Source organism: Chenopodium quinoa, unplaced genomic scaffold, assembly GCF_001683475.1.
Source record: "Chenopodium quinoa cultivar QQ74 unplaced genomic scaffold, ASM168347v1, whole genome shotgun sequence".
Classification (NCBI taxonomy): Eukaryota; Viridiplantae; Streptophyta; class Magnoliopsida; order Caryophyllales; family Amaranthaceae; genus Chenopodium; species Chenopodium quinoa.
Genome location: NW_018744704.1, coordinates 2,151,990 through 2,166,522, shown reverse-complemented (window position 1 = coordinate 2,166,522; position 14,533 = coordinate 2,151,990). Strand labels below are relative to the sequence as shown.

Below are 14,533 nucleotides of genomic sequence, written 5' to 3'. Positions count from 1 at the left end.
CTAAATATTTAACAACATATTACAAGATAAAAATATTTTTTTAATAAGACACTAAGAGCATTCTCACTGATGGATAATTTTTTGTTTGTCCAATCTCTCTCTAATCACTTTCTCACGCCTTCTCTCTATCGGCATTTTGTTGGTCATAAATTTCCATTGAAATTAAAATTTTAAAATACATCCATTAATATATAGAATATTTAGTTTCCTTATGTCACTTTATTCTATTTATCCAAATTATTTATATTTCAACTTGATGTCATTTGTATGTAAATTATTAATGGAGTAAATATTGGAAAGAAATTATGAGTTATTTGTAGTATTTGACTATAATTATACTATAAAAATTAAAATCTATGTAAGATTTACAATAAACGTAATATATTGTTTTGTTAACAATAACATTAATACATTTAATAGGAAATAATGAAGATTTTATGTAGAGATTCGGGATAAAATTTAACAAAAAAAAAAATCGTTACAATTAAATGGGAAAATATTATACATAGAGATTTATTCTATCTATAACTTTATACTAAAGACGAACTTTGGGATGATACATGTCATCTTCTAATTAAAAAATTTCCCACCTAAATGTTTTTTTTTTGCCAAATATTAACTTCTATATTTCAAATCAAATTTCTTTCATATATGTTCTACCAATATATATTTTCATATCATTCTTTATTTCCATTCTTTGAGACAATATCTTGCTAACCATTTTTTATTGGGTACTCTGTATTAAAATAGCATTTTTCTATAAGACTTCAAATTATTCTATTTTGTATAATTATATGCGTATGTTGTATTTTGTATTTTATTTTCAAGAATAAACCCATTAACAATTTTCGATGATCTAAATTACAGAATAGATCAGAATAGTTTATCTAAAAATACAGAATGATCTAAATTACAAAGGGAAGAAAATTAAATCTAGAAATCTAGTTTATCTAACAGTATAGAAGATTTAAATTACAAATTGACCAGGTATAGTCTCTCAACAATCTGGAAATAGATTTAGGAATTAGCCACTCGATTTCATCTTCACAGTAGGCAAGTTCAAGGCTTGAGAGGCCTAGTATGTTGCAGAATTCTATCAGATGACATCGAATACTCGAAAGTATTTAGTTGATATTGTGGAAGCCCTCATGAAATTGGTTTCGGAGTGAATATGATCATAGAGCAATGCAGTCCTAGTAGATACAAGCAACCTGCTCAACAATCTCCATGAAACACTTTAGCTGTAGATTTAAAAACCGACATGAATCAAAATAGCATGATATGGCATTAATGTTCAGCACCTCCAACAGCAAGGAAAGTTGTCAAAGGTTTTTAAAATTTATTGCAACATTAGCAGAAACAACCACTGCAATTACAAAAACTTAAAAAAACAGTAACAGGATAACATTCAGAAGACCATAACCCTCCTGATTCCATCAAAAGCCCAATTCTACTACACCCCCTTACCCCACCCCCACCCACCCCCCCCCCCCTTTTTTTCCCCATAAAGAGTTCCATGTGTTTGTAGGGCTTCCGTGTCAGCTAGACTAGCAGCCTTGTGGAGAATGGGTACTGCTGTACAGGGATGGCAAACCCAGATCAGATGCACCTCAGCAGCTATGGCTGAAGATGATGCTATGAAATGACACCACTATTTCGGACAGTTATCATGTCTATTGATTAGTAACCAGATCTCTCATAACTAAAGAGTTTTGTTAATATATGAAGCCCATGTTTATAATTGGATAGATTTGTTTGGATATCAATTTAGCTAATTTTTATGTTAGGAAAATATCGTTATCAAAAGAGACAAAGCTAGATTGTCAGACCCACTTGAAGAAGGTTGGTTGGAGAATTAAGGTTGGCCTAGTGATTGTAGGACCTGCTTCCACCCCTATGAGAGGGGATCGATACTCACCCCAAGCAAGTGGGTTCCCTAATTTTTGCCCCTACTTGCAAGGGACTTCTCCTTGCACAAAACAAAAGAAAAAAAAAAAAAAAAAAAAAAAAAAACTAAACTTGGAGAAGTTGAACAAAGAGGAATTTAATAAATTAAATAAAAATAAACGCTCATGAGATAAATTTAGGAAAGCATGCCAGAGACAGGGAGCTAAATTACAGGAATGTACAAATCAGTGATGCTAGTACTGATTATCAAAGGCTTTATAACATGAAAGCCTCTCCATGTCTCATTGTTTGATGAGATAAGTGGAATTAGTTGCTAGGACACAAAACGAAGCCAAATATAATTTCCCAAGAAATAAACTAACCGTTAAATGCACAGAAACATCAACTAAGAATTTCATGTGATAGGAGACCTAAGTTACAATATTCTCAATTACCTTAATTTGAGCTCCTTCATACAAGTCATCCAATAAGAAATTTAGCTTCGAAACTCTTCAACAGAAGGATTAATCCTGATCCTCAATACTTGCGAATTCATTGGAATCGTCATCAGAATAATCAAAGTCATCATCTTCCTCATCACCAGAATCTGTATTAATCATAGAGAGACCCTGCAACACAGGCAAAATATCGTAGATGAAGAATGTGAACTTATTATAAGAAACTAACTAACCCACTTCTCTACCCCACTCCCACCCCTCCTGGCTTCAGTGAAAGCCCTAAGTTAATAAATACACCAAGTTACTCAAAGCAGAGATGTAAAAATGTCTCACTTGGCTTATTTCTGAGTCTGAACCAAACTCAACATTAAAGCTGGAGGCCTTTCCATCTTCTACAGATTTACTATCACCCTGTAGTTTAATAAGGGATTAGTCTAAAAATGTATATAACCATAGCTGAATTTAGAAGACCTATAACTGTCACAAAAAATACAATAGAAAATCTGCTAATCTTAAGATGAGTGCTTCAAAAGCTTTGAATAGCTATATTTGTAACCCTTCTATCTTTTCCACCCAATCAAGTTCTAATAAGAACTAAGTCTAAAATGATAATCGAGAACCAATTTTGTCCCTTAAAAGTAAAGCAAATAAACATAAAAGTATTTAGTGGTAGTTCAAAAGCGTGTATATACCAAATATTTTTAACTACTGGTAACAAAACACATTGATAATCATCAAATTGAAGCATTGTTGACGATAAATTTCTAAATATCATAGATAAATTACTGTTGAAAATTAGTTTTCATACATTTTATTTCAAAAAAACAAATAGATAAGAACCTAGTTAAAGCAAATCAAACAGTTTTTTTTAATAGAATCAAAATAGATTTAAAAGTAAATGAAAATGATCAAAATTTAAGAAGTTCGTTATCACTCTTGAAGTTGCAAAAATACAAAATTACCATTAACAAAAGGAGAAGCACCTTATTATTTGATTAAGATGATTTAAGGTCCCAAATTGATTCTTTGTTCTCATTCTAGGCTATGATTCTCGAACATTCCCCTAAGTTCGACTTAGTGAGTTTGTAAATATTAAGTGGGTGTAAACAAACAGAATGCATAAAGTAAGAGAGATGGAGTAAAAGGTAAGTAGGTGTAAGAAAAAAGTAGGAGAGAGTAAGTTTTACATATATAATACTATTGATTATTATATACTGCACAGAAAACTTTTAAGTTTGTGGTCTTCATCAAAGGGTAAGAGAATCACAAGACCTTTCTCCTTAGTTGTTTGTTAAGTAAAATTTATCATTCTTTTTCCCCTCGTCACCCCTAAATTCCTCTACAATGATTCACCACCCACATCCCTCACCCCGAGGATTTCCAATATCTTTTCCCCTAGCTATCGTCACCTTGTACACCCCAGCCACCCAAAACCTTTGAGATCACCAGCCCCCAAACCTAACACCCCAAGGTCTCCAACCACCACAACCTTAAGCTGTCACCTCTCAACCCCATTATCTCGGCTACTAGCACCACCACTGAGTTGACCCACCAAATCACCACCAATTGGTCACCTCAACAGACCCACCAACAACCACACAAACCGCCACCATCATCATTTCACCACTACCATTAAGCAATCGAGAAGAAAAAAGGATTTTGAGTAAAATGGGAAAAAGAAAATACTACGTTCATATTGATAATTATGGATTTAGATGGTTAATTCAACCATAAAAACTCTAGATCTATTGTTTTAATGGCCGAATTAGACCTCTAAATCCAGCGAGTAATACAAGTGAGGACGATAACGTACTGCCAATATTGAAGGAGGTCCTTGGTGACATGATAAAGAGGGAGGTAGGCAATAAGAAAAAGAAGATGGAGTTTATGGTGAGGGAAGAGAGAGGAAAAGATAGGATGATGGTAACTAGTGATTTGGTGAGGCTAGCGGTGACTGGTGAGTGAAGGAAGAAGAAAGAGGGGTTTATTAGTTACATTTTTATTTTTACAATCCAAACAACATATGACATCAAACGAAACATCTTTAACTTTCCAATTTCCTTCAATCCCTTTCCTAAACTCTCTCCCTTTCCCTTTCAGAAACACCCCCCTAAATATTAACATTTACAAAAGATCAATAATTTACGTATTAGCGTTCAGATATTTTGATTTCTTAAACAACAATTATAACAGTATTTTTTAATGTTATGCAAAAAGAGCCTACAAGAACACTACATTTGTTTTTTTTTTTTTTTAATAAATAAATAGAAGGCGCTGTTTTGTGTTGATAAAACATTAGGTTTAATGATGGCATATTAGTAGTTTAGAAAAATCTAAAATAGGGAACATATGCAAAAAGTAGATAACTAATGACCTCGTGCTTACAGTTCATGAAGTTTATTACTACTTACAGTGTTTTTCATCTGGTCTATGTTACTCTCCAATTCAGCTATGTGCTGACTAAGGGCCTGCAAAATTTCATTACCACATGAAAACAGAAAATTAATCATAAATTTTCTGCAGAAATTATAACTGTTAGGAAGGAGAAAACTGAAACATATGGATCAAACCTCATGCCGCTGCATCGCAATTGCACGTTTAAATGCTTTTGCTTTTGTCAGTAGATTTCTTGGCCTCAAGCTAACAGGCCTCTGATAATTCTTTCCACGGTAATATATGATAGCATAACCTTTTGGTACCCGTTCTATAGCAACCAATATGCCACCACTCTCATACTCCAACAGTCTAGCTGTTTCCTCTACGAAGGCAAGGGTCTTCTGTTTGGTGATTAGCTTGACTAGTTCTCTATGTTTCCAATGCAAATGCATATTTTCAATTACACCATCAAAAATACCACGGACACCTACGCAACAATCACAACATATGACAAAAGCAATTTTCCCATGAAATACAGACTACATCTGATATTTGCTGACGGCTTGACAGCAAACAAGACATCTTATGTATAAAATAAGGATTTCTCACCAAGAGGCAAGTATGCCTTCATGCTTAAGCCAATCCTGCGAAACGTAAACCTTTCCTCATCAGTGATTGTTTCCAGGTCATCAGACGGACCAACAGGTACCATTGATGCTTCTATTTTTGCTAACAATGTCTCTGCTCTGAGCTTTTTTGACTGGGCCTGGTCATGCATAGAAAATTAGAAAAAACACCAATATATATTGTTGTTAAAATTAAGTAATTTAACCTTCAACATTGACGGAACATGTTTGTGTTGAGAGAGCCACATGGTGCAACAACTTGAGTTGGACCAATACAACAACCCCAAGGCTTTAATCAACTTAGTTAGTTGGCTTTCACAATATTGTTAGTATTACTGTTGTTATCATCACCATCATCATTGTTGTAATTGTTATTGTTATTTTTCTACTATTAGTATTACGATTCATCATCATCTATAAAGCAAGGAAACATTAGGAACCTTTTTTTTATTGGGATCCGGAAACCAGAAAAAATGCACATGAAAAGTCTCCAAAACGAGTAGGCAAGTATTCAAATGTTTCATCATCTAACATCAAAATCATCTCTAGACCGAAGCATTTTGAAACACGGTTGTACCAACATGACACCAAACGGGTTATTAGAGGGAATGGAAAGCAAGCAATTTTACATGAGATTTCTCTATCGCTTCTCCACTCACTATATCCAACTATCAATGCTGACTTGTTGATTGTCACCATCAATAGCTTCTGATAGGCACCAAGGAGACATATGACATATGGGCTGATTGCTCAAGATGAGTGCAAGGGGGTTGTCTTGACCAGAAGAGGAGGAGAGGGAGAGGGAGATGTTGTGAGTGATCACATTATCACATGTGACAGAATGAGATTTAAAGTCTTATGGCCTTGACTTATTACTTAGACCTGTATCTATTCAAAATTATTAAAAAAAAAAAAAAAATTCTTAGACCTGTATAATTTAATGCACAGATAATTAGATGATTTCTTTTAGCTTTATTGCTATGCACTTAAAAGATATTCTCTATATCATTTATTACAATAAATAATTAAATAAATAACAATGAATCGATACAGAATATTGACTTTAGCATGAATTGTATAAAAAAAAATGGATGATGAAAAATTGATCTAAGATATTTTTAAATTATTAACTACAGTTTTGCAGTTTCTAATTTTGAGAAATCATGTTTTCTCATTCCAATCCTGTGCTACATTTTGGCTGATTGATTAAGGAAGGAAGGTCACAATAACTTATTAAAGCCAAAACAAAGTAGGCACTTTTTCACTTGAGTACTATATGTTATTCAAGTGTTTAAGCTCATTAATTATCAGGAAAAAAAGAAAAAAAAAAAAAAAGTTACTGGCTTTTCAAAACCAAAAGAGAGGGAAAATGTGGTAGCCAGTAACTTTTTTATTCTGATAGTTAATGAGCTTGAACAGTTGAATAGCATATTGTACTCAAGTGAAAAAGTGCCTACTTTGTTTATACTAAGGACTATTTCCCTTCAATACAAATTTCTGACTACCATTTTCTTTCCCCTCCCTCTCTATTTATACTAAGGACTATTAGCCTAGTAAACTAATAATACTAGAATACCCATACTACCCCTCCTTAGGTGGTCTATTACAAAACCATGGCATTTCAGTACCAACACATAATACACAATCAGTGAGCACCAACCATCTTATTAAAACAATAAGAATGCATAGGAGTGAAGAGTAGAACTCGAGCTCATAACTAAACCAACCGATGCAATATTAGGCAAACACTCTTGATTACCAATAGAAGCTTAGACACTTTAATTTGAAATTGAGGTGGTTGAATAAATAATCACACTCCACCATTAAAAAAGTACCATGAAAAGAATGATATAAGGCTTTTAGATGCAATTACATTTACAATATTCTGAGGCAAACACATTTGGTTTAGAGAAAATGGCCTTGGAAGAGTTGGAACTGCAAATAAATTTGTATAAAGTTAATAGTACTTGATAATTGACTTGTCTAAACTCTACATTTGAACCAAATCAAATGAACTATGAGTAGTCCTACTCCAACACAACAGGCCACAAAAAGGTGTTAGGAACCGATGACTAAAGGCAACATTACAAAGAACTAGTAAAGTAGTGAAGAATATTAACACATGTGATATTATCTCGTATCTTCACAAAATATTCAGACCTTTTACTCATATCAAACTAATATGATATTATATCTTAAATCATTGTCAGCTTTTAAATGCACCAAATTAAATCTGATCTGTCCCTTTTTCTATGTATAAAAAAAAAAACTGCTTTAAAATTAAAAATCATTTTCCCTAACATCTCGTACAAACATCTCCTACATCCGTTTGTTTAATTTTTCTAGGTATACATAGAGATTTTATACATAGAACACTTACTCAAGACACGGAGTAAAGCCATTTCAATGCCCACTTACAATTTAAATTTCAAAAGATGACATGTTTATAAGATGAAGGGATAAATACCTTCACTGAGAAGCAAAACTGATGCTAAATGCGACTTGCACAAAGATCACAGAGTTCATGTCTCTTAGACAGCTAATATAATATGAGCCAAAATGTGATTTATTGCATCTTTTGCAATCCAGCTTCTAAATATGCAGTCTAGTCAGCTTTATAAGAGAGATTAGAATGCTTACCAGAGCTAATTTATGCTCAACTCGCTTGACCTCTTTCACACTTTTAGCAGTAGAAGCTTCTTCTATCATCTTTTCTCGTTCTTCAGCTGATATTTCTCTGCCCCATCTGGCTTGGGCTTCATAGAACTCAGCTAGTGTACCAGCAGGGGCATCTTCAGCTTCATCTTTAGCTTCATAAGAGCTAGATGCCACATATGATCCAATTCGTGCAGTTTCTTCAGCATCTTGGATCTTTTTTGTGAGTTCCTGTCTTTCCAAAACAGCAGAAGCCACACTACGTGGAAGAAAATCTTTTCCACGATATATAACAATAAAAAACTTGTTTCGCAGCAACAAGGTGCCTCCTGTGAGTGCCTGCAGCACGACCAATGAGCTGTGAATTAAGACAGGTTAAACCTCATTAATGGAAGAAATTAGGGAAGAAGAAGATACTATTGATTAGTAACTGATGTACAGAAATTAAGAGTGATAATTCAACTTTCAAAAGGTGGATTCTCGTCCATTTTAGCTTGACTAAGCTAACCCAACATACTCAATCAACATTTAACTTACTAATCCCTTCCTAATCTTCTCTTATTTATAGTATTACTTCTCTAAATAACTCCCATATCTTCCTCCACAAGACACTCCAAGCTGGATTATATTGCACTACCCAGTATACCCCTTCCCTAACACCAGTTTATTGCACAATGATGCAGCAATGAAGAGTATATGAAAAAAGACCCTAATATCAAAGGGAAGAAATATAGTACATAGAGACATTCTACCCAGCGTCCCAGCCTGGCAACAGGTGTTATGATTTATGAACTAACCTTTCAACCAAATAGGTTGTTTTCACTCTTTTCAGAGGTTTTTTTCACTGTCTATGGCAGCAAAAACAATGGCCCATGTGAGATAAAATGACTGGAATTCTGAACAACTGAAGATTAAAAGATCTCTGAGGGAAACTGAAAAAGATCATTGGCATTTATAGTAGAATTGTCCAATGCTTTAAACACATATAAACCAATAAGTTCAATCTGAAAACAACCCAACTTTAGTCTAGTCCCATAAAATATAGGGCGCAAACCACAAACCAGTTCATAACAAAAGCAATTTATCAAAGGGATTATGTAGGAAATTACGAGGCAACAATTAACAGCAAGTGATTTTCGTTCTTTCACATTAATTTATTAAAGACCATCAATTCTATTGCACTACTGTAGCAAAGACTTATGCTTGAAATATTTTATCTGAAGGTGGAGGATAATTAAATTGAATGATCCCACTAAAGGGAAAAAAGACAGCTAACAGTAACGTAGAAGAACACCACTGCTAATTAACTTATCATTCTTGAGGTGCTTTAAATGATTAATCGATTTTTTCTACAGCCCCTACCTTCTACTAATGGTTTGTAATTTGCTGCAAATTTGCACAGTTGCACTATATCCATCATGATGCTCTCCAAATATAGATTCATTCACTCAGACTTATAAATACATTCCCTTAGTGTTCTTCCATCACACTGACGTACTGAACAGCTTCCTTAGGTCTTTCCCAAAGTTCCCTTTTTTGATAAAAAAAATTATAATCAAGACAAAAGTATTATTACCATTAAACCATCAACTTTACGAGGAAATATGCCACTTCAATTAGAAAAGAAAACTTTCTCATTAATCTCCCAAGTTTTAATAACATAAACTCTCTCTCACATTCTGACCCAATTACTAGAACAGACATGTCTTGCTTTGGTATCATTCTTCAGTGCTTCCAATCTTGCTATGGAAACAGATAGCTCAACTGTTAGGATTTACTCTGCCAAAACTGCATCTTTCCGGGAGACACTGAGGCTATCTATCAGATATTGTTATGTGGCAATCACTCTGGCATACCTGGCCTTTGATAGAGATAAAATCTGGATCATCAACCTGTTTTCTGAAGGCATATGTCATTCTAGGGAGCCAAACATAATGTCTCAACCCTCCCCCTCATACTTTCCAAAAAAAAAAACTGTAATAAATAAAACCCAGTTCTACTTGTAATAAGACAGCATCCTATAACATTAAGTACCATTATATCAAACTCCCACCTCCAAGAATCTACAATAACTTTGACTTGCATCGCAATGGTGCTACCATATAGCGATTGAACTACTCCCTTTGTCCGCCAATAATCCTCATATATTCCTTTCTAGAATGTCCACAAAAAAATCTTCATGTTACTTGATATAAAAAAATTTCCTACTCAACCCATGTAAAGTGGACCCTTACACTAGCTCTCTTTTTCTCTCACCCACCCACCAAACTAAATTCCTTAATACCCGTGTCCAAATCTACCAGGATGATTATTTGAAAACAGAGGGAGAAACATCTATTTGAATTTCTACACTACCCAAACAACCTAACTTGACTCCTGCCTTCAATGGACAATTTTTTTAGCAAATTCAATCCGTTGTGTGATGGTTTTCAAAGCATATCCACTCATGCATTGTCATGCTGCTCACTGCTCAGTATATAGAAGTTCAGAGTTTTGTTCCACATAAGCATAACACTATGTACAATGCACAGAAACCTATATATCCTAGATCCATCAAAATTTAACACATCCTTGCACTGTACAGCTAAACCTAGGCATTTATACACAAATTATCACAACTGCACCCAAAATTGCTGCTAGTTAGTTCTCACCCTTGCCAATAAAATAAAAGAAACAGCATGGTATCTTTGTGTTTTGTTGTGGTTTGATCATGTACAAGATCAAAAGGATTAGAAGCCCTTCAATGACAATATGTTTACTAAGGTTTAGAAGTCCACATATCTAATGCACAAAATTATTTGAAATCATACATTGTAAAAGGCCAGTCTTTGAGTAAATATTACCATTACAGCAGTATATATTCAAGCACTTTTCACTTATAATTCTCTCATTGGAAATATAATTCTTCTTCAGCAAGGAAGAAAATCAGTTGCAACAAGTACATAGCTGTAGAATTATTGAAGCAATAAACAGATGCATAATCACACAGAACAAACTCACTGAAATGACTATTATTAGAAGAAAAGGCAAATAAAGAAAATTTAAGAAATGAGAAAGAAAAGTGCCTTCAACTCCTCTGACATCAGCTCATTGTTAGTGTTCTGAATTCCTCGTTTTACAGCGATCTTTGCAACTAAACTCTTTTCCCAAAGCTTAATTATAGCAGCTGCCAAGCCCTGATGATGTCTATTTCTACCTTCACATACCAGAATAATATTGACGTCATATAATGGAGAAGATGATAATAAGCACTAAAGAAGGGATAATCCATACCAAGAGCAAAATGACAAGGAAGTGACTTGGCTAGTTTCCGTAAAGTGGTCAACTCAGCATTAGTCACTGCCAACCGCATCCCGGTTGGGAGTAACCTCAATGGTGGCTTGAAACCAGGAACTGTTTGAGGAAGCAAATCACCATCAACCGGAAGAATTCCAGTACCCCACCAATCAACAAATCGAGGCCCCAAACAATCAAGAAGTTCATTGTATTCAACTTCCTCAGCTGTCAGATTCCTAGACTGTTCCAGAGCTTTTACTTGTGGTGAAATAGTTTCTAACGATGTACCAGCGGCGTTCCCATTACTTACTGCAGCTATATCTACAGATGATTCATCTGCCTTTGATTGAGGTAGGGGCCCTTCATAGTTCTTTCCACGGTAAACCACCATAACACTTCCCGATCTCCATATGACTAAACCCCCAGTTCGGCGCTGTTCAAGAAAAAATAGTTAATTTGAATAAAAACAACTTTCCTGCCATTAATAAGTAAACACACCACCAGTACTTAATTTTCAGCAGCATATTTTTAATAAAAAAGATTTCCTATTGCAAATATGGACATGAGTTGATTAAACCAATATCTTTTGTATCTAGAAACTCTGAGAAGTCCAACTTAGTATAAAGGCAAAATAAGAACTGTTATTTTATGTCTTGTGCATTCTAGGATCACAATGAGTCAATGGCAACCATTTATGTTGAAAATATGTTTCAACACCATAAACTTACAACAAACAATACCAACAACCTTTAAATAGAAGATACAAGTGTATAGCAAGCAGGTTCAGTACACATGCAGTATTGAACACACAAGCACCTATGTAATAGGTGTATAAGATAAAAGGCATATCTTGAGAATGTAAGCAAGCAAGTTCAGTACACATGCGGTATTGAACACACAAGTGCCTAGGCGATAAACCTGCCAACCTCTTCTTTCTGTTACTGCTTAATACAAAGTTCGTAGATAATAACTATATGCTCCACAGTTAACCGTGATAAACAACCATGTGCAACAAGCATACATGACAAAAATGAATTGTGAGACAAACAAGCAATTTCCACTCTCTTAGTTTGAGTTCTCAGGCCATCCCAACCCTCGCTTAACCCCACAAACCATCAATTCTTACTACACTGACTATGAAAGAATGAAGTTAATTAGTCACATTATCTGTTATCATTATTTATGTGAAGCAAACATAATCAACATATGCACAAAATCAGGAGTCCGCGATTAAAATACATTAACTATCATCTGAACCAAAAAAGCACAAATTTCTACAGCATTATGTTCTAAGCTGAAAGTTCAATATACCTCTACAAGAATATGGGCAGTCTTCATATCATGAGCTAAATCTTCATGAAATCTCAACCTAACCAACTCCTTTTTTTTCCATTTTGTATGAATCTTCTCCAACACAGCCCGAGTAAGTCCAGCTTTAGGCACATTAACTTTATCCCTCAATACCATCCCTTGCCCTCTCAATCTCTTCAACTCCGATTCCTCAATCGTCAAATCTGCCAACGTATTCCCTCTAACAACCCGTTTCGCCTTCTTCTCACTTGCTCTCACCTCCCTAACCACACCCACATCCTCCTCCTCCCCCTCCCCCTCCTCCCTCTCCCAAGGCAACAACCCATAATCACTCCTCTTCTCTTCTTCAACCAACATGGTATCGTTCCTAATCCAATCCCTCTTCAACAAATCCCCCAATTTCTCCTCCTCCCTAAAACCCTCCTCATCCAAATCACTCATATCCTCATCATCTGATTCCAAACCCAAACTCCTCAACCTATTTACAATCCTCTCAATTGCACTCTTCCCTTTATTCTCCACAATTCTACTCCCTTTACTAGAATTACCAAACTCAGCATCATTTTGAACAGTTGATGGGTCAATTGAAGGCCATTTCTTGATCCAAGGAGCTGAATTAGGGGTTTTAGAAGGGTTTTGGGAAGAATTTGAATGTGGGTTTTTGTGGGTTTGTGTAGTTTTGAGAGAAGAAAAGGTAATTGGGATAGAAAAACAATGTTTAGGAGATTTGAAGATTGAAGAAGGGGAAGAAGAAGAGTGTGAGCAGGTGAAAGGGAGGGTATTGCGCAATGGTAATTCAGATAACTTAGCTGTTGTAAATGCCATTCTTTTGTGGATGTACATTTGAAGTTGAGCTATACAAGGGATAGTATTAGTAGTAGAGGTTTCATCATACACAACATGTACTACGAAGAAGAAGGAAGCAGAGAAAAATGGCGGTTTCAAGTTTGAGGAAGATGATAAGATTGTTGGGTATTTAACGAGACATCTTTTAACGAATTGGGCTGGCCCTCCATTCGTTTTTTTTTTTTATAATTTTTTTTTTTTTTAAGAAACCAGTGCGGCTATCGGTCTATGTTTGGAAACTAAACGCCACAATGAAATTATTTAAGTCGCGATAATAAATGACCCCTATATCCTTGTATATTTGAATTTTTACAATCTTACTCATCTAACCAATTTTCACACCATCACCTCCATACCCCCTCCACCACCACAAACCCTAAAACACCATACCCACTCCGCCGGAAACTGCAATCAGCCGCACCACCAAATCTGTCGGAGAAGCTAAGACAACAAGGGAACGACTATCATGTCACGATGTGGGAAGGAGGTTCAGTTGCCAGGAAACGTGGGGGAAAGCGCCCGCGAATTCACCTGCAAGTTTTTTTATTTTTTTTATTTTCGTGATGTATAGCGACCGCGTGTAATATGCGAAGCTACCATGGCGGAGTCGCATGTAATATGCAACCACGTCGTGGTGCGCATATTATACGCGACTGAGCCACGGTAGGATCGCATATTACACGCGGTTGCACCACGGCTTAGGCGCATGTAATATGCGACCAAACCACAACCTAGTTGCATATTACATGCGGCCACACCACGGTGGTACCGCATTTTAGACAACCATTTATTTTATTATTATTTTTTGTAGAATTCGAATTATGATTTTTTTTTTCTATATATAATTAATAATTTAATTTTTATTATTAATGTTGTATTTAATTTTAATTTGCAATATATTAGGAATATTAATAACTATTTAATAATAATAATTAATTATTGTGATGTTATTCGTAAATTTATTTTTTGTTAGTATTGTTACTAGTATGTAATTAATTAGTGCTATTTTATTCACAAGTATAATTGTTATTACTAATTCGTAGATTTAGTTTTGGCCTTTGCTTTTGATTTGCAAATAATTAGGATTATTTTGTTTTA

The 14,533-nt window shown here is 34.9% G+C and overlaps 1 protein-coding gene across 2 annotated transcripts; it reads right to left on the bottom strand.

The window, feature by feature from the left end:
* Positions 1 to 801: 801 nt before the first annotated feature.
* LOC110702892 (CRM-domain containing factor CFM3, chloroplastic/mitochondrial-like) lies at positions 802 to 13,773 on the bottom strand. 2 transcript variants are annotated; one of them, XM_021880642.1, is made up of 10 exons: positions 12,590 to 13,773; positions 11,276 to 11,711; positions 11,068 to 11,198; positions 7,988 to 8,341; positions 5,331 to 5,487; positions 4,916 to 5,208; positions 4,757 to 4,813; positions 2,679 to 2,756; positions 2,343 to 2,516; positions 802 to 1,211 (listed from the first exon to the last, which is right to left on the bottom strand). In XM_021880642.1, exons 1-9 carry the CDS (start codon positions 13,430 to 13,432, stop codon positions 2,412 to 2,414), a joined length of 2,454 nt encoding a protein of 817 aa, XP_021736334.1. In that variant the 5' UTR covers positions 13,433 to 13,773; the 3' UTR covers positions 802 to 1,211; positions 2,343 to 2,411. The 2 variants fall into 2 exon arrangements, with proteins under 2 accessions (XP_021736334.1, XP_021736333.1); XM_021880641.1 differs by having other exon boundaries at positions 802 to 1,241; positions 12,590 to 13,772.
* Positions 13,774 to 14,533: the final 760 nt, after the last annotated feature.

Coding starts and splice junctions, on each gene's coding strand:
- LOC110702892 (XM_021880642.1), bottom strand. CDS start 13,432: ATGTACATCCACAAAAGAATGGCATTTACAACAGCTAAGTTATCTGAA. Junction 11,712..12,589: donor CTGCCCATATTCTTGTAGAG/GTATATTGAACT, acceptor TTTCTTGAACAG/CGCCGAACTGGGGGTTTAGT. Junction 2,517..2,678: donor CAGACTCAGAAATAAGCCAA/GTGAGACATTTT, acceptor CCTGTGTTGCAG/GGTCTCTCTATGATTAATAC.